Raw genomic sequence first — 25,746 nt, 5'->3', positions numbered from 1 at the left:
GTTCCTATTATCTAGATCTTGATAATTTTGGTTTGTCATATATAATTTTGTTTTCATTTGAGTTTTTTCACTTAAATTTGTTATCTGTGTGTGATTATTTATCTCCATCCGCATATTTTACATTGCTTAATTAATTAATAATATTTCTTAATTTTTTAAATTAAAAATTATATTATCAAATTTAAACTAAAAAAGAACATAAAAAAGCCAAGTCAAAAGAGAGGTATTTTGGAAATATGATTAAAAGTTAACTTTTGACTTTTAACCAAGCCTTTTGGTTTTCTTGAAAAATGATTTGAGAAATTGGTAAAAAGTTACTTTTTTTACTTTTTGGGTTAATATTTGTTTTTGATATCACATCACAATAAAATGACTAAAATACCCCCTGGGAGATGATTTGCCCTAGGATTCAATTTCTAAACATGGAGGGTAGTTACATCATTTCACACCTTGTGTTTTGCTAAACTTTCCAAATGGTATTATGCATTTTTAGCTTTCACACCTTGCGTTTTTGGAGCTGCTGAACGTAACTTTTTGCTGTGTTTCCGAGAGAGCACTAAAGAGTAGATAAAATTTTTATTGCTTTTATATTATCTAATGGCTGTCAAAGGTACAATTACTAACAATTACTACTAGACTAGAGATCCCATCAAAATCATTTTACTTTCATAGAAAGTAATTAATTGCTAACAAAGTCAAAGATAATTTTTGACTTTCCAATTTTGCCCCTCAAGTTAGTTTCCTGGACTCCAGGAAATTCTTGCTTTTGGGTTCACAAGATATAATATATTCAAGAAAAGTGGCAAAATCTGTGTCTTTGTAACGCCTAGGGTTTGCTTCGTTGATGAGTTTGGGGGATGGTTGAACCACGCTGTCGATGGGTCTGCTGTGCAGTGAAGCTATGGAGATTCGAGATTTTAAAGAGTTCACCACCACTCTATGGAGCACACTCTTGTATCTTCCATTGCTAAAAATCTGCCAAACAAAACCCAATTAAAGAATTTATAAAAAAATGAAAAATAAAATATCCATTAGCTACCTTTTTTTACAATGGAAATTTAATGAGGAATTGAAAATTAGTAGAAAGAAATGAAAGAAATTGCAAAAAATATTGAGATGCAAGTAGGTTTGTACAGTGGTACACGTAAAAACTGTAATCTTAATTGCTTCAGAGCACAAATTCTGCTTTCACCTCTATAATTTTGCAGTACTTTCACTTATTTTCCATTAATTTACAATTCTCAAAATTAATAGAGAAGTGCAAATCAATGGGAAAAGGAGGAAATAAATGCAAATGGGTCTGTAGCATTAGTTGCAAAAAAAATTTCTTCTACTTATTTGCAATTCCCCCAGATTTAATCAATGAATTATTCTTTTCGAAAAGCTATTATTTAAAAACAGTACTCCAAAAATAAAGAGCATGGTGTAAATACAAACTTTGGTATGGTATGAATCGGTGAGAATAAATTTTGTTCACACGTGTTATTTTTAGAGTAATTTTTACAGTACTTTTCAAGGGTGATAAATATTATTATTTTCTTTTGGACCATAAGAAGTTTCAATCCCTTCATCTTGGAAGAGTAGAAGTGAATGGTTATTGTACCTCAAGATGGTCACCAACATTGACAACAAATGAGTTTGGAATGGGTTCAACAGTAACCCATCTCCCTTGATGGTGTATCTGGAGACCTTTGACTTCATCTTGGAGAAGAAGTGTGAGCAAGCCATAGTCTGAGTGAGCTGGCATGCCTAGGGTTAGGTCTGGCTCTGGACATGAGGGGTAACAATTCACCACCATGAGTTGGCTCCCATCTTCAAATTCTTTTAAAATGCCATCATTGTCGTCACCGGTCTCTGTCAACCCTAGGCTCTCTACAATGGCCTCCATCAGCATCAAATACAAGAATTTGATTTGCTTTGAGTAGTTAACTGCCCCTTCCCTGTATTAATAAAATATCCAAAAAAGACTTTAAAAACTAGGATTGTTGTTAATATTAATTAATTGACATTGTTAACTATTAAGTACTTGTAATTGGTTGCCTAGGCAACCCCATGGGTGCATATATGGGTGTATACAATGTGTGTTTATACAAATATATGTATGGTTAGTATAAGGACAAATTATACTGATTGTTCCTATATTTTACTCTTTGTAATATTTTGGCTCATACATTTTCAATTGATTTGATTTTGATCCTTAATTTTAAATTTTATGTCAATTTTGTTCAATTGATAATATCATTAGTATTTTTTAAGAAAATATATCACTACATTGATTGAAGTTAACTTATTGAGTTGGGTAAATTTATAATTTTGCTATTAAAAATATGACACATGAGATCTTTTAAATATAAAAAAAAAAAATGACATACGACACTTATGTGTGTATTTTTTATAAAAAAATAATAAGAGTTGTAACCAATTGGACCGAATTGAAGCAATGTCATAAATTCAATGTCAAAATCGAGCCAATTAAAATTACAGGAACTAAAATGACACAATGATCAAAATATAGGAAATACCTTCATAAATATGATTTATTACCTCATTTGATAACTTCAACTCATCTGAAAGCTTAACTATTGAGATATCTTTAACTCATTTGATATCTTTGTTAACCATTAACTCATCTAAAAGCTTAACTATTGAGATAACTTTATTATTTATATATATTTTCAACAATATGCATGCTATGCATGCACATATGGATTCAATTAAACTTTCATACATAATTTTTTTATAAATTACCTTAAGTCAGAAGGAGAAGAAGGCCAGAAAGGAAGAACATCACAGAGGGGATGGCAGCTAAGCTTCAAGAAGTCTCTCCAACAAAACACTCCATCTTTTTTCTGGTTAAAGCTCGTGCCATACCGGACCGGTGATCGCATATCGGAAGACATGTACTTTGCTCTCTCCTCAAATGGGAGCTCAAAAAATCTTCTACTTGCATCAATCATTTTTTGTATTACTTCGCTCCCGATTTCATGGTTTATCAACTGCATCAAACCACCAAATAATTAAAAAAAAAAAAAAAGATTCACTAAAAATTCTTCTTTATTCATATAAATAAATGCTAAGACAATAGTTCAGTACGCGTGACTTTTGTCATTACAGTGTAAAAAAAAAATCAAGTGTATGCAACTTTACCCTATATATGATTGTTTATAAATAAATATGTTTCTTACCATACTTTCTACCCACCACACAGTAAGTTATCGGGCTCACAATAATACATATACGAGGCAGATTTGTTTATATATTGTATTTATTTTCATGCAAAATTAAAATGTATAACTTTCTAAAATTTATTAACATTTTCTTAAGAACATATGTCAACAAAATCCTTTCTACAAATATATAGGGATAGGCTTTTTTATGATTTGTCTAAATAATATAGGGTTTGATTCCTCGCTAGTCAAATGATGTCCAGTTATTAGAAGAATTGACAGCTGAACTCCAATATTAACTGAGATAATATAATGTTATGCAAACAAAATCTATATACCAAATAAAGCGGTAAATATAACGTTACCATATTATTTTGTATGAATTTTATATATAAAGATATTGTTAAGAAGATATTTGGGAAGCAAACCCTTGACAGTTAGTTCAAGTATGGCCATACTAAAACTCCAGGTTTTAAAAAAGAACCCAAGAGTTGAATTTCCAACCTGAAAAAACCCATATTCTTCACAAGCTTTTGAGAGGGATTGAAGCACTTGGGATCGATTCGAGCCTTGGAGTTGAGCAAAGTCAATTACTGGTAACGTGATACCATAATTGTTGGCATTGTGATCTCCATTTTCGGGTCGGTCCGAAACTGGCAATATATACTTTGTTGGGATTTTGGTAATCCCAGTCTCACATAGATGCCTCACTCCTTTCTGGTATCGACTTTCGTCTTCTCTCTTGGCTTCAACTGCCAAACTCAGTGCAGGAGACATTGATACAAAGCTCAACTAGAGAGACAGAGAGAGAGAGAGAGAGGTGATGAAGAATATAAGGTGAAAATGGGGTGTATTTATAGAGGAGAAAACAATCATGAGGAGACTAGGAATGGCATGTCTTGGGTGTATAACAGGTTTTTGTTATTTTTTTTGGTTACCCTCAATTATTAATAAATATTATTTTATCGCATTATTTATAAATTTACATATTTTGAATTACTTAATTACGAAATTATCACTTTTATTTCCACAAATTCTTACAATTTTCATAATTAAAATACTAATATGTACGAATTTATAAATAAAAAAATAAAATAATATTTATTAACAATTAAATAGTCTAGTGTAATTAACTTTTATTTATTTATTTATTTATTTTTTTACCAGAGTAATGGACGACTGGTTCTGTTCTATTCCATGTGGCGGAAGAAACGGTTGACTTGGTTTTAGTCTGAACAGGAGGCGGTCACCTATGTGTGGAAGTACCCTCCGCCCCATGTTTACATTTTCAAATTTTGTGGGCCTTGTACGTTCCTTTTGGAAAATTTACTTACGGGGAAATTACTCATAGGTCTTATGTAGAATATGTGGACACTATTTAATTTTATAATTTTTTGAGTATATTTAAAAGTTCTTTTCCCTCTCTCTTTACTTTTTACTTTCCTCTTTACGCCTCCTCCTCTAACCCTAATCTCAGTCCTAAAGTCAAACAAGAAGGCGATGAAGAACAAGAACAAGAAGACGATGAAGAACAAGAACAAGAAGACGCTCATCTTCAGATCTGTGCTTAGATTGAACAGATTTGTGTATATATCTTTGTCAATTTCTCTCTCTTTCTCTCTCTATTTACAAATTTTTTTGGGATAGTTGTTGATCTATGGTTGTTGTTGTTGATGATGAAATAGATCTATAATATCATTGAAACATATCTGTAATGACTCAGATTTGTACAGATATCACGCAGATTTGTAATGAGAAAATTTTGGAATTCTGAACAAGTAATTTTCGAGTTTTAGTTACAGGCGGTGAAAATTGTAAAATTTTGCAGTTTTAAATTTTTTTTTTGGTGCTGGAATGAATCATGGTTTAAAAATGTAAAATTTTGCAGTTTTATAACATTTTTTAGAACTGTAAAATTTTACAGTTTCATAACATGTTTTAAACATTTCGACGAGTCTCCGGCGATGTTGAACATTCCGACGAGTCTCCGGTGACCGTTTGACGGAAGTCCGACGGTAGTAAGATGTGAACAGTGTCTGTAAATTAAAAAAAAAAAGAAGAATTTTTTGGTAACAATTAAAAATGTATTGGACTAATTGGTGCAAGTATTTTGTTTTGGAATTAGCTGAGTTTTGAACTTAGTACATGGGACTTATCAGTAAGTTCCCCAAAACTTATCTATTGAATCCTAATTTGGTAAGAAGAGTAACTTAATTTATTTTGTTTTAGCAATTTTATAAGAAGAAAGTATATGATTAAGGACCGAATTTTTTTCTTTTTTTTACAGATAATATTGTCCATGCATATATATATATATATATATTCCAAAAGTCTTTTAATGAGAAACACTTTTATTTTATTTTATACAATTTAAAAATGTTTTTTATGGATATTTTTGGTTGGTTCATCTAGTATGTATTTTGTTTTTTGTAATAGTAAAATGTTATTGTGAATCAGAATAATACATCACAAAAAATTAAGATTTAGAAATCAAAATTTATGGACAAAATTATTTTTTTGGCATCAAATATTTTTGTTACGAAATGTGTCGTTATTATATTTTTAACAATGAAAATTGGACATTAGTGATGAATTATTATCCTTTTATGACCAAATTTTTTTCTTAAAAAATAAACTATTTTGAGAAATTATTTTGTTCATAAAAGTCTATTCATTAGTGACATTTTCAAAATTTTGTCGCTAAAAATTTTATTTTTGACTTTTCGAGATGACCTTTTAACCGCTATTCTCGTGACAATGGAAATTGGTCTTTAAATGTCTTTTGTAACAAAATTTTTACTTTTAGAAACCAAGACATTTGGTCTCTAAAACCCTTATATGTTGTAGTGATATAATGTCAAACAAAATAACACGTCACTGTTTGCGTCAATTTCAACAATATTTTTTTTTAAAATTTTTTAAGAATTTCATAATCAATATAGATTTTATTTGATAGATCTTGATGAGAGAATTCTAAAAATATTAATTTTATTAAAAATCGAGATCTAAATCAAAAGTTATATTATTTTTAAGTTTAAAATATTAAATTACTCACTAAATATATTTTGATAATAGTGGTGTATGTTAAACTTTTCAAGAATTTTTTTTTTACACTTGTCGTTAATGTATTAAAGTTTTATAACTATAAGGTTTTGACCAAATCCTCCTTGATTGTTGTTGTCGGTTTTTTTTTTTTTTTTTTTTTTCCACACTTGTGGAAATTGCAAATCAATTCTAAGACTAAAAGAAAATTGTAAAGTCATAAAAAAATTTATCACTTTAATTATTAAAGTTTGTAAATTTTTTCATTGATTTGAAATTTATTTTGAAAACATATATTGAATTGTAATTTTTTCTAAAAATTATAGTAATACTACAATTTAAAAAAAATTATCCTAAATTATATCTAAACATGTCAATCTATAATTTAAATTTATTTCATCCTTAAATTCATACTATACAAATTTAATTTTCATCTAACTAGCAAAATCTTTGTTGAGTCTTCTAAAACAACAACATCAATCTAGAATTTATCGTCACACACTTAAAAGCTATCACATGGGTATGACATCAATACCAATTTTAGTGTTTTCTGATTTGTCTATTGTGTGTTTTATTTATATTTTAGATCACGTAAGCATTAAATCCTCTATTATTGAGCATGTACACAATCAACATGCTATTGTTGGAATACATGATTATTCAGCAATACTACAGACCCCAGTGGGGTGACCCCAGTGACCCCAGTGCCACGTGTCGGTCTGGGATTGGCTGAAAATTCAAAAAAAAAAAAAAAATTATTTTTTTGGACCAATGGGAGGGGACCCCAGTACCCCACTGGGGTCCAAAGCTATATTCCATGATTATTACTCCACACATGCCCTAATGATTCTTTAAAAATTGAGTTGATGTCAAGAGTAAAATAATTCATTAAATTGATTGAGGAATTGGTGCCTAATTTAAAATGATCAAATTTCCTTTTGAAAGAACTATTTTGCCATTATTTTTTTTAATATTTTAATGAAGCCAAAAAAAATTAAAAGACAAAATTGATAAATTGAAACTACACAAACAAAATTAATACAAAAGTCAAATTATAAATCTCTCGAGTATAACTATATGTGACTTAGATTTAACTCTTTATTTTTTCAACCCTTTCATGTATAAATAATATAGAAATGCTAAATATATATAATTACAACAAAGAACAATAAAAATACACTAGATGTGATCCAAAATGTAGTGTGAATTACATTTAAAATAAATTTATTCTGCGATATATTTCCTTTGCACTTTTCTTAATACACCTAAGATTTTTCCATTCTCTCTCCTATTGTATGAACTCTTCCAAAAATTCACTTAACTAAGAAGGGAAAAACATAGACTCAAACAAAAGAAAAAGAAAAAGAAAAAGCACAGCAAGAACTTCATAACAAGCTGGTTTACTAGTGGCAATTGAAGACATTTTTCTTGTTTTTTTTATCAGCAACAAGAGAAGAATTTTATTAGAAGCAGGAAAAAAGGATACAGCGGAAGACTGAGGGAACAAGAATCGCATTATTGTCCAAACATTACATCTCGGCAAAAACATTTTTCTTGTTTTCATTGTTTCCAGTGTTTCCTAAATGGCAGCCAACTCAGAAGCACAATCTATGTTATGCTAGCATTAATATGCAAAATGTTAATATAATAAACATTTTTTAAAATTTTTTTTTTAATTTTATAAACGTTGTTTACAAACTGACATAGTGATTAAATATTTGAGTTGTTCATATTATTTAATTATAATGGATCCATTTAAAATGCTAATACATTATTAAAACACATATATACTTTCATGTAAAATGTAAAATATTTCTAACATCAATTAACAAAATTTATAAAAACAAAAAAAGTTAATTTATAATGCTTAGGGCGTTCCAGCTTAGTAAGTTGAAAAAAATATTCTCTTATCCCAAGAAATCATTTGAAAAAATAATTATTTATATAGAATTTTGCACATGTAATTGCTTGGGGGGTTCCAGCTTAGTTGAAAAAATATATAGTAAAGGTTTTCTCTTGCTCCAAGAAATTAAAATATTTGAGATACAAAAAAGTTCTATGACAGAGAATTATGATTATAAATATAATTTTACAAATTGTAAATTTAGTACAACGGTTTGGTGGCACGGTTAGGTGGCACGTGCAGCAATTTCCTTAGATTCTTTTAAGATTAATAATAATAATAATAATATTTTGGATATAATTAACTAAATTATGGAGCACAAATAATTAAGGGAAAATTACACATTATTAGATGTCAGGAAAAAATATTTATAAAAAAGTGATAAATATTGTAAATATTAATAATTATAATTATAATTTTTTTTTACTTTTTTATAAATATTTTACTAAATTCCACTGATATGTAATTCTCTCAATAATTAAAAGAGTAAAATACGTCTAATCGTATAGTAGTTAGTATTTGATAATAAACAGTTCGCAAGGTACATCTCAATCTAGTAGAGGTTGGTTGTGGTGAGTTTAAAAAATACAGTAAATAAAGAAAATATTGTGGAGAATATAGAAACATATGAAAGAGGAGAAAAGTAATTTTATTGAAAAACAAGAAATTAATTGTCACAATTAAAAAAATTAAGGGCTAAAGTAGAGTTTAATATAAATAACATGGATACAATGTGTAATTTACTACAAAAAAAAAAAAAAAAACGAGATGACTAATTTGAATGTAAACCAACTTCTTTGTTTTTTCAAATGAATGTGACTTATAATATATTAAATTTGAATTTAAATCAGAGTAATACTATTCAAATTTAAAATTTTAAAAATTAAATTTATTTTTCAAACACGATAATTTAATAATGTATTAAAATAAATATCTAAAATAAATGTCTTTCAAATATTTTTTTTAATCAACTGATCATTAATTTAAAAAATGAGTTCATTAATTTAAAATAAATGAGTTCTAGATACGATGTAGCTTTCTCCTTTTGTCTTGGATCACAACCCAAAAAAAATTGTTAAAAAAAAAAAAAGTCAAATAAAATAAAAATAAGGCCTATTAAGAGCATGACTTAACAATGGCCCCGTCTCCTTCTCTCTCCTCTCCAAGTCAAATAGCCTATCTATCAGAAACAGATACAGTTATATATTTGTATACGTGTATAGTTGTGGGTTAGGAAGTTCTGGTCAGGGATAGAGAGTACTGGGGAGGTGGGGGATGCCAAGCTGGTCCACAGTATTAAACCATTTGTCTTATGTTCTCCATTCATTGCATGCTCTGGATCCACATCAGCTGCTCATCATTCTAGAATTGTATATATATACACATACATTAATTACGTTCTGTTTGATTGGAAAATATGAAAAAATTTAAAAAGAAAAAAATAAAATAAATAAAATATAATTATATTTCATATAATTTTATACATTTAGGTTTAGAGGTTGTTTGGAGTGTCCTAAATAAATATACTTTTTGTCTTTTTAGACTAAGGCCAAGTTTGGTAAGTTGTCAAACAGCCAAAAAGCCAAAAAGTCAAAAAGTTATTCAAAAAGTTAAAAAATTATCACTATTCACCAAAAGTCAAAAATTACGACTGCACAACTCTCAATCCTAATTTTTCTCTGCACACTAATTTATAGAATTTTTTAATACACATTTTTCCATAAAAAGTCAAACGTTAACCCAAACATCCATATTTTTTTCCTCAATTTTTTAGTCCAAAAAGACAAAAAGTACACTTATTTAGAACACCCCAAACAACCCCTAAAAAGTTGAGGATATGAATGTTTGAGCTAACTTTTTGACTTTTTATGAAAAAATGTGTAATAAAAAATTGTAAAAATTGGTTTTAAGGGAAAATTAAAATTGGGAGATATGCAACCGTAATTGTTGACTTTTGGTGAATAGTGATAACTTTTTAACTTTTTAAGTAATTTTTTGACTTTTTGACTTTTTTGAAACTTTCCAAACTTGGCCTAAGTTTGACATCCTTAAAAAAATTTAAAAAGTCAAAAAATTATAAAAAAATAAAAAAACATTATTATTCACAAATAAAAAATATTTTATATATATTTATAATTCAAAAATGCACTGCGCAACGTGACAGCCCTTGACCAGGAAAAGATTCATTTTTTTTGAGGGAAAAAAAATTTTCATATGCAAAGTTTATTAGTTTGATGAGAATAATGAGCCCTTGGAGGTCTACTAAGGGTTCCTTTTTGATAATCCGAACCGTTCAATATGTAAAACTCGTCGTGTAATATATTTATGCAAAAAATTACAATGATCGGATATCGTTAACTATATGATCAAATCAGACAAAACTGATGGTGTGATAGTTAACTGTTAGAAAAAAAACTAATCCGATCATATAACTATCGATATCCAATCAATGTGATTTTTTACAGACATATAATAATCGACAAGTTGTACATATTCACAGTTCAGATTATTAAAATGAGACCCATGATAGCTCCCACGGACAAACCATCATTGTCCAAAAATTATTTGTCTCGAAGGAGTTGATTATTTTCTTGTATAGACAGGGGCCAGCAGCAGGCAGCCGTACAGTCTACCACCAATCTTTCACTCCACCCTTTATTTATATAATTTTTTATTACATATTTTTTTATAAAAAATCAAAAAATTAATTCAAATATCTACCTTTTTTTTCCTTAATTTTTTAATTTAAAAATGTAAAAAATACACTTATTTAGAGCACCCTAAACAACCCCTTACTTTTTGTCTTTTTTAAATCTGTTCCTGGATCCTTCAACTAAATACATTACCTATGCTCGAGGAATCATAATGGATTTTTTTAAAAAGTAACGTTTTTTTGCAAAAATTTTCAACATAAAAGTTGAAGGAAATAATTAAAGACACCATAAAAAAAATTTAAAAAAAATATTTGGCCACCGAAATATTTTATTTTAATTTATTTTAATTTTAATACTTAAAAAATAATAAAAATTACTAAAAATAGTCAAAAAATTCGTTAATCAATTTTTTCTAGCTTACACCTCATTTCTCAAATTTTCAATTTTATTTTATTTTTTATTTTATTTTTTGAGAATATGTATGTACTACTCCTTCTGGCTCAAAATAATAGTCTTTTTTGAAAAATTTAACTTTTTTAATAGTATAATTATTGCACTTTAAAAAAATTGATTTTTTAAAATTACCTTTTAATAATATATTTTTTTGAAGAATATCAATTGTCATAATTATACTTCTTGTGTCGTTAATGAATTTAAAAGAAAACAAAATAAGAAATTTATATTATTTTAGTATTTAATTTTTAAAAAGAAAATAATATTTCAAAATAATAAAAAAAAATAAGTAATTAATATTTTGAAAAGAGGGATTATTATTTTAGTATCATGAACCTAAACTATTCTTTTTAATGGAGCGCAATGTACTTGTGCGAAGAGATGCATGAATAGTATATTATTCTAATAGTACATGGAATCCATAGTGTATCACTATTTTATATATATGTACATATTGCGGCCCACAAAATTCAAGAATATGGCAATCCACACCAATGGTGGCAGTGGGATTAGTTTTAAATAATGATATTAAAATATATATTAATATTAAAAATATAATCGTTTTTCAGTCAATGTGATTACCTATAACTGAGAGGAAAAACCAACCTCTATATACTCATTGAATTTCTATCAAAACCTATTACAAGCATTGTAATAATTCTAATTAATATATTTTCATGCTTCAAAATTCAATGAATATATTTGATAGATTTTGAAAGAACACCAGTCATGTAATAGATTAGAACGTTCAAATTCCAACTCTCAACTACTGAATTTTCAAGAGTAAAGTAATGACTAGTTTAATCAACTGAGTTAGATATATTTGACATAGGGGTGGTGGCGGATTGGTTTTGGATGGTTTGGTTTGCGATTTGGATCCGCTCGTATGTCTGCGGTTTGGGAAAAATTAAATCTGCAGTCACCCGCAATGCAAGTTAGATTTATGTGAATAGGATTCGGGAATATGCAGACGGCTGCAGAAGGTTTGCGGATTGAATTTTTTTTTTTTTGTTTTTTTCACTTTTTGCTACCATAAATAAAATCATGCTTTGCTATCCCACCCACTCAAAAATACATTTTCAATTATTCGAGGCAATTCCACAACTCAACCTTTGCACTACAGTATGTCAGTGTCATGTGCTTCAGATAGAAAAAAGGTTTCATTATAAAATTTTCATTCCAGCAAAGCTTGTAAAAACTTTCCCTTCCTTGCTTGTCCATGAAAGAGGATGCTATTGTTGTTTCTGTAAAAAGTTTTAAGTCCAGCAGCATGAAACATTACACACCAGTGAAGGATTAATCTTTTTAAATATATATATATGTTTAGTGCGGGCGGATGTTTGTAGGTGCTGAAGAAATCCGCAACCCGCAATGAAGGATTAATCTAAACCACACCCGATCCTACTCTACACTCGAAACCGTTCATTTGTATGCAGCTTGGGCAGTTTTTACAGGTCGGGCGGTTTTTACAGGTCGGATAACTCTATGCCCAATCCTAATTTAAAACTTTGTTGTACTGAGTTTATTTGCTCTGCTCTTTTCTCTTTCTTATACTTGTGATTAGTGGCCACTCCACATGGATGTTGATGGGTTCTCATGAGGGGTGTAAAAATAGTCCACGGTCCGTGGGTGACCTGAAGCCCACTCGCAATCCGAGATGGGCTCAGCCTGATTAAATTTGGACTCGAGCCCAATCTGAGACTTTAGGTCTAGGTCGTCATTTTGAAACCCGGCCTATGAGCCCAGCCCGTGGCTCGACGCATCAGCCCTCTCGAGGCCTACTCAAAGCCCAGTTCGAGACCTGGTCCACCCTACCCGCCTGAGGTTCAACGTCATTTTTTGGGAAAAAGAATAAAATTTTAGTGAAAAAATATAAAAAAAATGTTCAAGCCCACCTCAAGCTTAAGTCCAGGCCCAAGTCTGTCGGTCCAACCCAAACACCCCATGAGCCTGGGTTTGGGCCTGGCCCAAATTTTGGCTGGAATCCATGTAGCCTGATATAGGCCAAGCCGGGACAAATTTACACCCCTAGTTCTCATGACCCCATCATGCTATCAGAAATCTTCAAAAAAAAATAAAAAAATAAATCAATAATATATTTATATTGTTAATATTTTATTTCATGTAGTTTAATTTCATTAAAAAAATTAATGAACCCATCAAATTTTGATTCACACTGATTAAAGACATTACTTGATAAGTTTACATCACTCTATTTGAAGTGTTTATACAAATATTTTTTGAGTTTTTATATTTTTCATTTTTTTTATCTTTAGTAAACTTTTAAAATATTTTAACTAAATTATGTTACTTTGTAAATCCGATTAATCTAGATATATTTAAAAAGGAAATATTTGTAAAAACAATATTTTAAAAATTCATTAAACATAAAAAATACAAAAATTCAGTACAGTTTCTCAATTATTCTTAGATTTTTTTTACAAATATTTTACTTTTAAATATATTTAGGTTACGTGCATCTAAAAAAAATATTTGTCTAAAATATGAAAAAAAATCCTAAAAACAATAAAACAACAAGAATAAAAAATTCAAAATTATGAAATGACCCAATCTATAAAAATTCTTCAAATCGCCATTGTTGGTGGTTGGTATTAATTGTTGAATTGATAGATTTGTGTTTGTGTATGATTTTCTAGTTTAACCTAATGTTTTTTCATACATACAATTAATAGCCTATCAATTGAAAAGAAAAAATGGCTACCTTGTTTCCAATGTCGTATTATTATCTACTACTTTCTAACAAAACAAACATCTCTAAATATAAAAACACATTTAAGTTCTTGACCCAATCACACTTTTGATCATTGATTTTGTATGTTATGGAGTTGACCATGTAAGATGACTCCATGCTCTATACAAACCATATTATTAATATATTGATCATCACTAATACAAAAGTCAATGAATCTTCATGATCCATATCTATGGTGACTCTCAAGTACTTTCTATACACGACACGTGGATGCTCTTTCTCTCCCTCTCTATTTCCTAACATTTTAATTTAGAGCATCATGGTCCGTTATTAGTGGGAGGGCGGTCAAAAAAATGACTAAAATTTAAGACATGTTCAAAATTTAAAATATATACATCAAATTTATTTTGAGTGTAACCATAACATATCATGTTTAATTTTAAATTATATATTCAAATTTTGAATACTTTTTAAAATATTTTTTCTTAATATATAGTATTTATTTATTTTTCATGGTTCTCAGGTCCTAGACACCCTTTTTAGACATATTTTTATTTTTTGAAAGTAAACATTTTTTTTTTTTTTTTTTTGCACCAAACAAAGAAACATATATATTAGCCATAGGATAATTTGAATTTCTTCTTCTTTTTTATTTATTTATACTTACAGTTTATGCTAAGTCAAAAGTGTTTTTCTCTAATTAATTATTATGACTTTACTTCTCAGGTATTTATATAAATTTTGACTTTTCTCTCAAGTGTCATACGATGTGATAAATTAACTAATTTTTAATTTTTGAGATACTACCTCATGCGATTATGAGAGCATTTGCGAAAGAAAGACAAGATAAATAAATAAATAAATAAATAAATAAAATCTAAGAATGCCATTCCCACAGCTTTATTCATGTATTTGAAACTTACCTAATATCATAATTAATTGGATTGACAATTTCACAAAAAAAATCCTAGATTATAAAATATCCCTCTACTTCCCAAATCTTTAAGTCGTGGTTGATTAGTTCTAGAAAGACATATTATTTTTTATATTTTTGATATTTTGTTGAGTAATATTGTATAAATAGAATTTAAATAGAAAATTTTCGTTCAAAACAATGTGTCTGGTTTATATCAATTAATTACATATAACTGTAAAAAAAAAATAATAATAAAATAACATCACTATGCTTTATATGAGTTTTTTATATATAAATCTTGTATGCTTAGGTGCCGTTTGGTAACACTTACGTTTTCAGTTTATATTTACAAAAATTTTAAAAACTCAAATAAAAACTTGTTTAGTAAAATTTTTGATTTATAAATCAGTGGTCTCAGTTTATAAATTTGGCTAAAAAATAAAAACAAAAAAAATGTGTTTCCATTTTGAGTTTTCAGTTTTTTTTTTATCACCCAACATTAGCTATCACCCGCCATCATTTTCCACCACCGTCTTCCACCACCACCACCCACTCTCCACCACCACCACCACCCACCCTCCACCACCACCACCACCACCACCTGCCACCACCACTCACCACCCACCTGCTACCACCAGCCACCACCCGCCACCACCAGCCACCACCCACCCACTCGCCACCACCACCCACCCCTCACCGCCGCCACCACCACCACCAACACCTACTGTTATCTACCCGCCACCACCCACCACTTGCCATTACCATTCACCGTCCGCCACCACCACCCTCCACTTACTTGCCACCACCACTCACCACCCACCTACCACTACCATTCACCACCTGCTACAACCAGCCACCCACCACCACCACCAGCCACCTGCCACCCACCCGCCACCACCACCATCACCACCATCACCCACCCGTCAGCCACCTGCCACCACCACCACCACCACCACCCACTCGCTACCATTTACCATCTGCCACCGTCACCCACCCACCAACCACCACCACCACCACCACCACCCGCTACCCACCTGCCACCACCACCCACCACCCCTACCACCACCCACTCGCTACCACCTACCACCCTGCCACCGTCACCCACCCACCCACCACCACCACCACCACCCGCCACCACCTGCCATCCGTCACCCACTTGCTACCACCACCCACCACCTGCCGCCACCACCACCACCACCACCCACTTGCTACCACCCACCACCCACCCACCCACCCACTATCACTACCCATCCACTACCACCCACCACCCGCCGCCACCGCCACCCACTTGCTACCACCTACCACCGTCACCCACCCACCCACCACCACCGACCTACCCGTCACCCACCACCACCCGCCATCCGCCACCCACCTGCCACCACCACCCACCACCCGCCACCACCTCCCACTCACTACCACCCGTTACCGTCACCCACCCACCCGCCACCGCCACCACCACCACCCACCCACCACCACTAGCTACGCACCACCCACCGCCACCACTTTCTACCACCGTCTTCCACCGCCACTTGCCACCACTTGCCATTTCTCACTCTTTTTTTTATTTTTAAAATTTTTTAAACATTTTGTCAATTACCAAACACGTTTGTAGTTTATGTTTTTCTAAAAATAAACAAAAACCAATTTATAAAATTTTTGTAAATATAAACTAAAAACGTAAACGTTACCAAACACACCCTTAGTATTTTTTTTATTTTGTTTATTTTTTGTCAATTGTAATTAAAGAACTTGATTAATCCTTTCAACATATGCTTCACGTTGTTAGACTAAAGTGTCCACCAAATTTATTAACCATGCCACGTCCTCTCTATCTCTCTTTTCCATTCTCATTATTACCATTGTTATTTAAGCTTATAAAGCAATTGTCTAAGGAAATTCTATTATACTTATTCAAAGAAAATTGCATATTAATTATATGCATCTCATTTTCAGCCATTGAATTTTTTTCCCCCTCTTTTTAAGGGGAAAAATATTATAAACCCATTGAATAGAAAAAGTTTTTGCGCCAGGTACCATGCAGACGCTAATAATCAAAAAAGGCGATGCAAGTTGCAACCGTTTGCGTCGGCACATGCCGGGAAAAATAGAGGATCAATAAATCATAGTAAAAAAAATAGTAAGTGTTAAAATTATTCAGTATGTTTGATTTTAGTTTTTTGAATTTAGTTTCTTGTTTTTTTTATTTTTAGTGAATATTTTTAAATTTTAAATAATTTTTTTTACTTTTTTAGATGCATCTTACTTAGATGTATCTAAATAGTAAAATATTTGTGAAATTTTTTATAAAAAATTAATAAATACAAAAAAATTGAAAAATGTACTAAATTTTAATATTTTTTTTTGCATCTTTGGTATTTAGTGAATTTTTTAAAGATTTTTTTCACAAACATTACACTTTTTAAGTGTATTTGTGTTAGGTGTGTCTAAAAATTTTAAAAAAAAATTTGCTTAAAATATTAAAAAAAATTCATTGAAATAAAAAAGAAAATTTTCTAAAAAGTGTTTTTTGAAAATCAAAACCAAACAAGTTGATTGATTTAAAAAAAAAAAAAAAGGAAAAAAAGAAAATTAGAAGTACCTAGGAGGGACTACCATTTTGGTTTGGGTTTGCTATACCATGGTCCTCTCTCAAGTGTTTCTGTGTCTTTTGAATCCAAAAGATCCAAAAAAAAATCTAGTCCAGCTCAATTATCTGGGCTTGTGAGCTGCTGGTCCTATTCCTTTTATGGCCCAGTGAATATATTAAATCACAACTAAAATTTTTCAAAAACAAGCCCAAACCAGTAAGGCCCATTATTTTACTTTGTAAATCCACTTAATCTAGATAGATTTAAAAAGTAAAATATTTGTAAAAAAACCTATTTTAAAAAATCATTAGATATAAAAATTCAAAAATTCAGTACAATTTCTAAATTATTCTTAAATTTTTTTACAAATATTTTACATTTAAATATATTTAGGTTAGGTGCATCTAAAAAAAATATTTTGCTAAAATATGAAAAAAAAATTCCTAAAACCAACAAAACACCAAGAATAAAAAATTCAAAATTATGAAATGACCCCATCTATAAAAACCATTGAAATCGCCATTGTTGGTGGTTGGTATTAATTGTTGAATTGATAGATTTGTGTTTATGTATGATTTTCTAGTCTAATATAATGTTTTTTCATACATACAATTAATAGCCTATCAATTGAAGAAAAAAAAAAGGTTACCTTGTTTCAAATGTCGTATTACTATCTACTACTTTCTAACAAAACAAACATCTCTAAATATAAAAACACATTTTAAGTTCTTTTACCTAATCACACTTTTGATCATTGATTTTGTATGTTATCTGGTTGACAATTTAAGATGGCTCCATGCTCTATACAAACCAAATTATTAATATATTGATCATCACTAATACAAAAGTCAATGAATCTTCATGATCCATCTATGGTGACTCTCAAGTACTTTCTATACACGACACGTGGATGCTCTTTCTCTCCCTCTATGTCCTAACATTTTAATTTAGGAGTAAGGATCCTCTAAAGTAATTTTTTCCAAAAGTTTCCTAGTGGTTGAGATTTATTGGCAAGTCACATCAGAAAAAACTGATATGACTTGCCAGTAAATCTCAACCACACAATGTAGCACTTTAGGAAACTTTAAGGAAATTTCACTCTAGAGGATCCTTGGTATTAATTTAGAGCATCATAGTCCGTTATTGGTTGGAAGGCCGTCAAAAAATGTCTAGAATTTGAAAGGTGTTCAAAACTTAAAAGATATGCATCAAATTTATTTTGAGTGTATCCATAACATATCATGTTTAATTTTAAATTATATATTCAAATTTTGAACATTTTTTAAAATATTTTTTCTTAATATATAGTATTTGTTTATTTTTCATGGTTCTCAGGTCCTAGACACCCTTTTTCAGACATATTTTTATTTTTTAAAAGCAAACATTTTGGATTTCTTCTTCTTCTTTTTTATTTATTTATACTTACAAGTTTATGCCAAGTCAAAAGTGTTTTTCTCTAATTAATTATTATGACTTTACTTCTCAGGTATTTATATAAATTTTGACTTCTCTCTCAAGTGTCATACGATGTAATAAATTAACTAATTTTTAATTTTTGAGATACTACATTATGCGATTATGAGAGCATTCGCGAAAGAAACGCAAAATAAATAAATAAATAAAATCTAAGAATGCCATTCCCACAGCTTTATTCATGTATTTGAAACTTGCCTAATATCATAATTAATTAGATTGACAATTTCACAAAAAAAATCCTAGATTATAATATCCCTCTATTTTCCCAAATCTTTAAGTCGTGGTTGATTAGTTCTAGAAAGACATATTATTGTTTATATTTTTTATATTTTGTTGAGTAATATTGTAGAAATAGAATTTAAATAGAAAATTTTCATATAAAACGATGCGTCTAGTTTTTATCAATTAATTACATTAAAAAAAAAAACCATCACTATGCGCTATATGAGTTTTTTATTTATAAATTTTGTATGCTTAGGGTCTATTTGGTAACGTTTACGTTTTCAGTTTATATTTACAAAAATTTTATAAATTGATTTTTGTTTATTTTTAAAAAAACATAAACTACAAACGCATTTGGTAATTGACAAAATATTTAAAAAAATTTAAAAATACAAAAAAGAGTGAGAAATGGCAAGTGGTGGCAAGAGGCAGCGGAAGACGGTGGTGAAAAGTGGTGACGATGGGTAGTGGGTAGCAGGTGGGTGGTGATGGCGGGTGGGTGGGTGACGGTGGCGGGTGGTGGGTGGTGGCGAGTGGTGGGTGGTGGTGGCGGGTGGTGGGTGGTGGTGGCAGGTGGGTGGCGGATGGTGGATGGTGGTGGCAAGTGGGTGGCGGATGGTGGGTGGTGGGGGGTGGTGGTAGTGGGTAGGTAGCGGGTGGTGGTAGTGGTGGGGTAGGTGGCGGGTGGTGGTAGTGGTGGGTAGTGGCAGATGAGTGGTAGGTGGTGGGTGGTGGCGGGTGGGTGGTGGTGGGTAGATGGATGACGGTAACGGGTGGTGGGTGGTAGCGAGTGGGTGGTGGTGGCGGGTGGTGGCGGGTGGGTGGCGGATAGCGGGTGGTAGTGGGTAGGTAGTGGTGGCGGGTGATGGTGGTGGTGGTGGTGGTGGTGGTGGTGGGTGGTGGTAACGGGTGGGTGGCAAGTGGTTGGTGGTGGCTGGTGGGTGGCTGGTGGTGGTGGCGGGTGGTGGATGGTGGTGGCAGGTGGGTGGTGAGTGGTGGTGGCAAGTAGGTAGTGGGTGGTGGTGGTGGTAGGCGGTGGTGGGTGGTGGCGGGTGTTGGCGAGGGGTAGGTAGTGGTGGCAAGCGGGTGGCAGGTGGGTGGTGGCTGGTGGGTGGTGGTAGTGGGTGATAGGTAGTGAGTGGTAGTGACAAGTGGTGGTATGGGATGGGTGGTGGTGGCTGGTGGGTGGTGGTGGTGGTGGCGGGTGATGGGTAGTGAGTGGTAATGGCAGGTGGTGGTATAGGATGGGTGGTGGTGGCAAAAGACGGTGGTGAAAAATGGTGAGGGGTGGTAGCTAGTGTTGGGTGGTAAAAAAAAAAAACTGAAAACTCAAAATGAAAACACATTTTTTGTGTTTTCATTTTTTGGTCAAATTTATAAACTGAGACAATTGATTTATAAATTAAAAATTTTACCAAACAAGTTTTTATTTGAATTTTTAAAATTTTTGTAAATATAAATAGAAAACTGAAAACGTAAGGTGTCGTTTGGTAACACTTACGTTTTCAGTTTTCTGTTTATATTTACAAAAATTTTAAAAACTCAAATAAAAACTTGTTTGGTAAAATTTTTGATTTATAAATCAATGGTCTCAGTTTATAAATTTAGCCAAAAAAATGAAAACACAAAAAATGTGTTTCCGTTTTGAGTTTTCAGTTTTTTTTTTTTACCACCCAACACTAGCCACCAACCGCCACCGTCTTCCGTCACCACCACCCATCACCCATCTCCCACCACCACCTGCCACCACCACTCACCACCCACCTGCCACCACCACCCACCAACCATTCACTTGCCACCCACTCGCCACCACCACCTACCACCACCCACTACCACCACCTATCGCCGCCACCACCACCACCACCACCCACCCGCCACCCACATGCCACCACCACCCACCACCCACCACCTACCCGCCACCACCCACCCGCCACCACCCACCACCACCACTACTCGCTACCACCCACCACCCACCACCCGCCACCGCCACCGCCACCGTCACTCACCCATCCGCCACCACCCACCACCATCACCCACCCATCCACCACCACCCACCCGCCACCACCCACCACTGTCACCCACCCACCCACCCACCCACCACCGCCCACCCGCCATCCGCCACCCACCTGCCACCACCACCCGCCATCCGCCACCCACCTGCCACCACCACCCGCCACTACCAACACCACCTGCCTGCCACCACCACCCACCACCACCCACCACCCACTCGCTACCACCCACTACCCGCCACTGTCACCCACCCACCCACCACCACCACCCTCCCACCACCACCCGCTACCCACTACCCCACCGTCACCACTTTCCACTACCGTCTTCCGCCGCCACTTGCCGCCACTTGTCATTTCTTACTCTTTTTTATATTTTAAATTTTTTTTAAACATTTTGTCAATTACCAAACGCGTTTGTAGTTTATGTTTTTCTAAAAATAAACAAAAAATAAACAAAAATCAGTTTATAAAATTTTTGTAAATATAAACTGAAAACATAAACGTTACCAAACAAATCCTAAGTGTTACCAAACGTAAGTGATTTTTTCTTAAAATTTTCTAGAGTGCTACATTGTGTGGTTCAGATTTACTGGCAAGTCACATCACAATGTAGCACTCTATGAAACTTTAGGAAAGTTTCACTCTAGAGGATCCTTAGTGCCCCCAACAAAGGAAAAAATACATATATAAACACATTAAATAGAAAAAGTACTTTTTGCGTCGCACACCATGCGGACGCTAATAATCAAAGGTTGACGCAATTTGTAACTGTTTGCGTCGGCACATGCCGGGAACAATAGAGATAAACAAATTATAGTTTAAAAAAAAAAAAGAAGTTGTAATAGTCTTATTATTATTGATTTTTTTTTTAAAAAAAAAGGAAAAAAAGGAAAAAATGTAAAGGGACTACCATTTTGGTTTGGGTGTGTTATACCATGGTCTTTTCTTAAAGTGTTTCTCTTTCTTTTGAATCTAAAATATCCAAAAAAAAATCTAGGCCCGCCCAATTATCTGGGCTTGTGATCAGCTGGTCCTATTCCATTTACGGCCCAGTGAATATCATATTAAATCACAACTAAAATATTTGAAATCAAGCCCAAACCAGTAAGGGCCATTGTTTCACTTGAAAAGTACCAGATTCCTAGAGGTCAGCCCAAGTTCAATTACCCGATTGAAAATTCAGTTATATTTTTACAGAATTTATACAAAAATTAGTCATTTTTGTAAATAGAAGATATTTTTATTTTAAAATTAAATATTCACATTAAGCTATATTATTATGTATAAAAATAATATATGAATATTTTATTTGTATATCATTTACTCAACCAAAAAAAAAATTACAAATAATTATGAAATCCATCCGTGATAAATAGCAGCATCATACAAAAACTCATAGACAAAGGAACACTAATCTTAAGGCAAATTTTTTTTTTTTTTTCATTTTTTCTTTTTCCTTTTCAAATTCATGATTCAAAAGATAGCTATACCATTATTCATCAATCAATCAAGGTGCAAGAACCTTCCCTATCCCCATTCCAAATACTTCTCCACCTAGGTTGAATAATATAAATTATTTATTGATATTTAAAAAATAAAAAAAAAACAAAAAAAAACAAAGGCAGAAGGAGAAAAGATATTAGGTGATATCACCATATATATACTCAAAAATAAACACAGAAGAATTTTTTTTTTTTTTCCAGTGGTATGAAACTCCCACATTAGTAATCCTAATTAATTATGATCAGTCCACTTTAGTTTAAAAGTAAAATTAGATTCTGTCTTTTTCTCCTTTAAGAAAGTGAGATCAATCAAGTAAAATCGTAAATTTCATTTTTACTGAGTTGGCCAATCAGAATTAATGTAATTGATAGGATGGTGGTTGAACCACAAAAAAAAGGGATTCCACAAGGGATTCATTTGAAGTAACAAAATTTTTTGCATGATTCTCGTGAGCCCCATACAAATCACAAAACTTTTCCTTCACTTTTCCTCTTGATTTTCTCTTTCCTTTGCTTTTTCTCCCTCTTTTTCCCAGTTTTGATTCTCTGTGTAATTGTCTTTCCTTTACGCTGTGTTTGGTTGGAGGATTTGAAGAGGGATTTGGAAAGGGAGAGGAAAAAGTTTGATAAAATGTAAATAAAATATACTTATATTTCACCTAGTTTCACATACCTTTTCCCTTTCTCTTTCTAAATCTCTCCCCAAATCCCTCAACCAAACATAATATTAGGCAATAAAGTGGCAATAATACGTAACATAATGCTAAATATAATTAAATTCTTAAAATAACTTTAGCAGCTGTTGTTTTGGACAATAAAAATTATTTATTTATTTATTTGTTTTTGTCTACTTCTCTCTGCTTTAAAAGATGTCCAGTTTGATGAATTTGAGTTTGTGGGTTCTAAGTCACATTTGGATTAGATGATATGGACTTTTTATTTTATAAGTTTCTATTTATAGATCAATCATGAAAAAATTAAATTGGTTTTAATAATCATATATTTACATAACTTCATTATATTTATTTATAAAAAAAATAGATGGATTATTTGAATATTATATTTGTTGTTTATTTAAAAAAAATAAATTTAATGGAATCGTGTAACTATTATGATTAGATTAACATGATTTTATCTTGAATGACATACAGACAAGAGTTTATAAGATGAACAATTGAAATTGCTGAGTGAAATGGACTGGACTTCTCTCCAATAAAGAGAAGGATTTTTTTTTTTTTAAACAAAAAAATTACAAATCTAGTATTTTTTTTTCCCCTTCTCCTTTCTTATTTTTGAATCACAAGTAATTTGTGTTTGGATGATGAATCTGTGCACGAATTTAGTAAGAGAAAAGATAAAGGTGAATAAGATATAAGCAATATATAACTATATTTTATTCATATTTTACTTACTTTTTTTTCTTCTTTAAATTTCTACTCAAATCTATAATCCAAATACAGTTTATTTTTTTTTCTTTTATTTCGTAAAAATTAAGCTAGTAGTAGCTTATTGTTTAAGCTCAATCATAAAGGGCTTCTCTTCTTTCAGTTTGTCATGTGATTTATTGACTAGGCTACGTGTAGAAGCATTAATCATGCATGAATAATTACTACTCCCTCCGTCCCAAAATATTGGTCCCTTTTGGGGAATCTAACTTTTTTTGGTAGTACACTCATTACATTTGAAAAAAGTTGGTTTTCCAAAATTGCCCTTTTAATAGTATATTTTTTGGGAATATCAATGTCATAATTGTACTTTTTAAATTGTTTATTAATTTAAAAGAAGGGCAAAATAGGAAATTTACAATATTTTTGTACTTGATTTATAAAGAAGGACTAATATTTTGGGACAATGAAAAATGGAATAAGGGACTAATATTTTGGGACGGAGGAAGTATTAATTTAATCAATTTTTATTACAATCAACCTTTTTTACAATGGACCAGCGAAGACACAAGTAAGATTGAAGTTTACTCTCATTAAATGAAATCATTAGATTATTATAATAATAATAATAATAATATAAGCATCTAATCAAACTATTTATAGTCATTAGCATATGACTTTGCTCTGTCAACATCAATTGGTTGAGCCCAACCACATCTTTGATCACAATTGATATTTTGTGGCCTCTATCTAAAGTTTATTTTGTAGATTTACCTTTTTAAAGTTTATAAAAATATTGGGCTATATCCTAAATCTCAAGTAATTATTGGTGCATGAGACATCTAAATTAGATTAACCACACGGCCCACTAATTGGCTCACGTTAATCATCCTACCTCTCATTTTTATAACTAAGTGTCCATATTATTTTGTGCACCTTGATTAATTTTAAGATTGTAAAATTAATGATTGGACAAATTTTTAGGAATAACTCGAACTCCAAATCTTAAATTTTATTCTCAAGTCTTTACCGCTCGATGTACTCTTGGGTTCATCCTATCTCTCAATTGATAATTAATTTTGTTATTTTTAGTATTTAACACAAATATATTTATATGTATATATATATATTCAAAACCTAGCTTCTATACACTAGTGGACCAGTTTAACCCATATGGCTCTGTTTGTTTTCAGAGGTGAAATGGAGGAGATTTATAGTGAGGGGATTGATAGTGAAGGGATTAAGCAAAATTGTGTTCGTTTTGATGATAGTTATTGGTGTAGGCATTGTTAAATTATTTTTATATAAAATAATAAAACAAATAAAAAAATACAAAAACATTAAACATTAATGTTTAAAAAAAAATGCCTAACATGTAACAAATAAAAAAAAATACAGAAAAAAATAAAACAAATAAAACAATGATTTTTACTTAACAAAAAATACAAAAAATTAAACATTAATGTTAAAAAAAAATGCCCAACATCTAAAAAATAATAAATAAATAAAAAATAGTCCAGCAGACTAAAATTCTAATACTACCTCCATCTCCTCCATCCTAATATGAGTCCCCTCCCCATCTCTCAAAACAAACATGACATATTAGGGGTGAGCAGCAAATATACCGATTCGCCCAAACCCAACCAATATGTCGTATTTTGAACGGATGCGTGATGATGTGCGGACGGTTGCAGATTGATTTTTTTCAATCTGCCT

The 25,746-nt window shown here is 31.6% G+C and overlaps 1 protein-coding gene across 1 annotated transcript; it reads right to left on the bottom strand.

Moving 5' to 3' along the window:
* Nucleotides 1-564: 564 nt before the first annotated feature.
* LOC114321223 (putative 2-oxoglutarate-dependent dioxygenase SLC1) lies at nt 565-4,004 on the bottom strand. The gene is made up of 4 exons (XM_028268391.2): nt 3,672-4,004; nt 2,749-2,996; nt 1,604-1,940; nt 565-975 (listed from the first exon to the last, which is right to left on the bottom strand). Exons 1-4 carry the CDS (start codon nt 3,942-3,944, stop codon nt 730-732), a joined length of 1,104 nt encoding a protein of 367 aa, XP_028124192.1. The 5' UTR covers nt 3,945-4,004; the 3' UTR covers nt 565-729.
* Nucleotides 4,005-25,746: the final 21,742 nt, after the last annotated feature.

Source organism: Camellia sinensis, chromosome 1 (genome assembly GCF_055761805.1).
Source record: "Camellia sinensis isolate YWXY chromosome 1, ASM5576180v1, whole genome shotgun sequence".
Lineage (NCBI taxonomy): Eukaryota > Viridiplantae > Streptophyta > Magnoliopsida > Ericales > Theaceae > Camellia > Camellia sinensis.
This window is presented reverse-complemented; position numbering and strand designations above follow the sequence as displayed.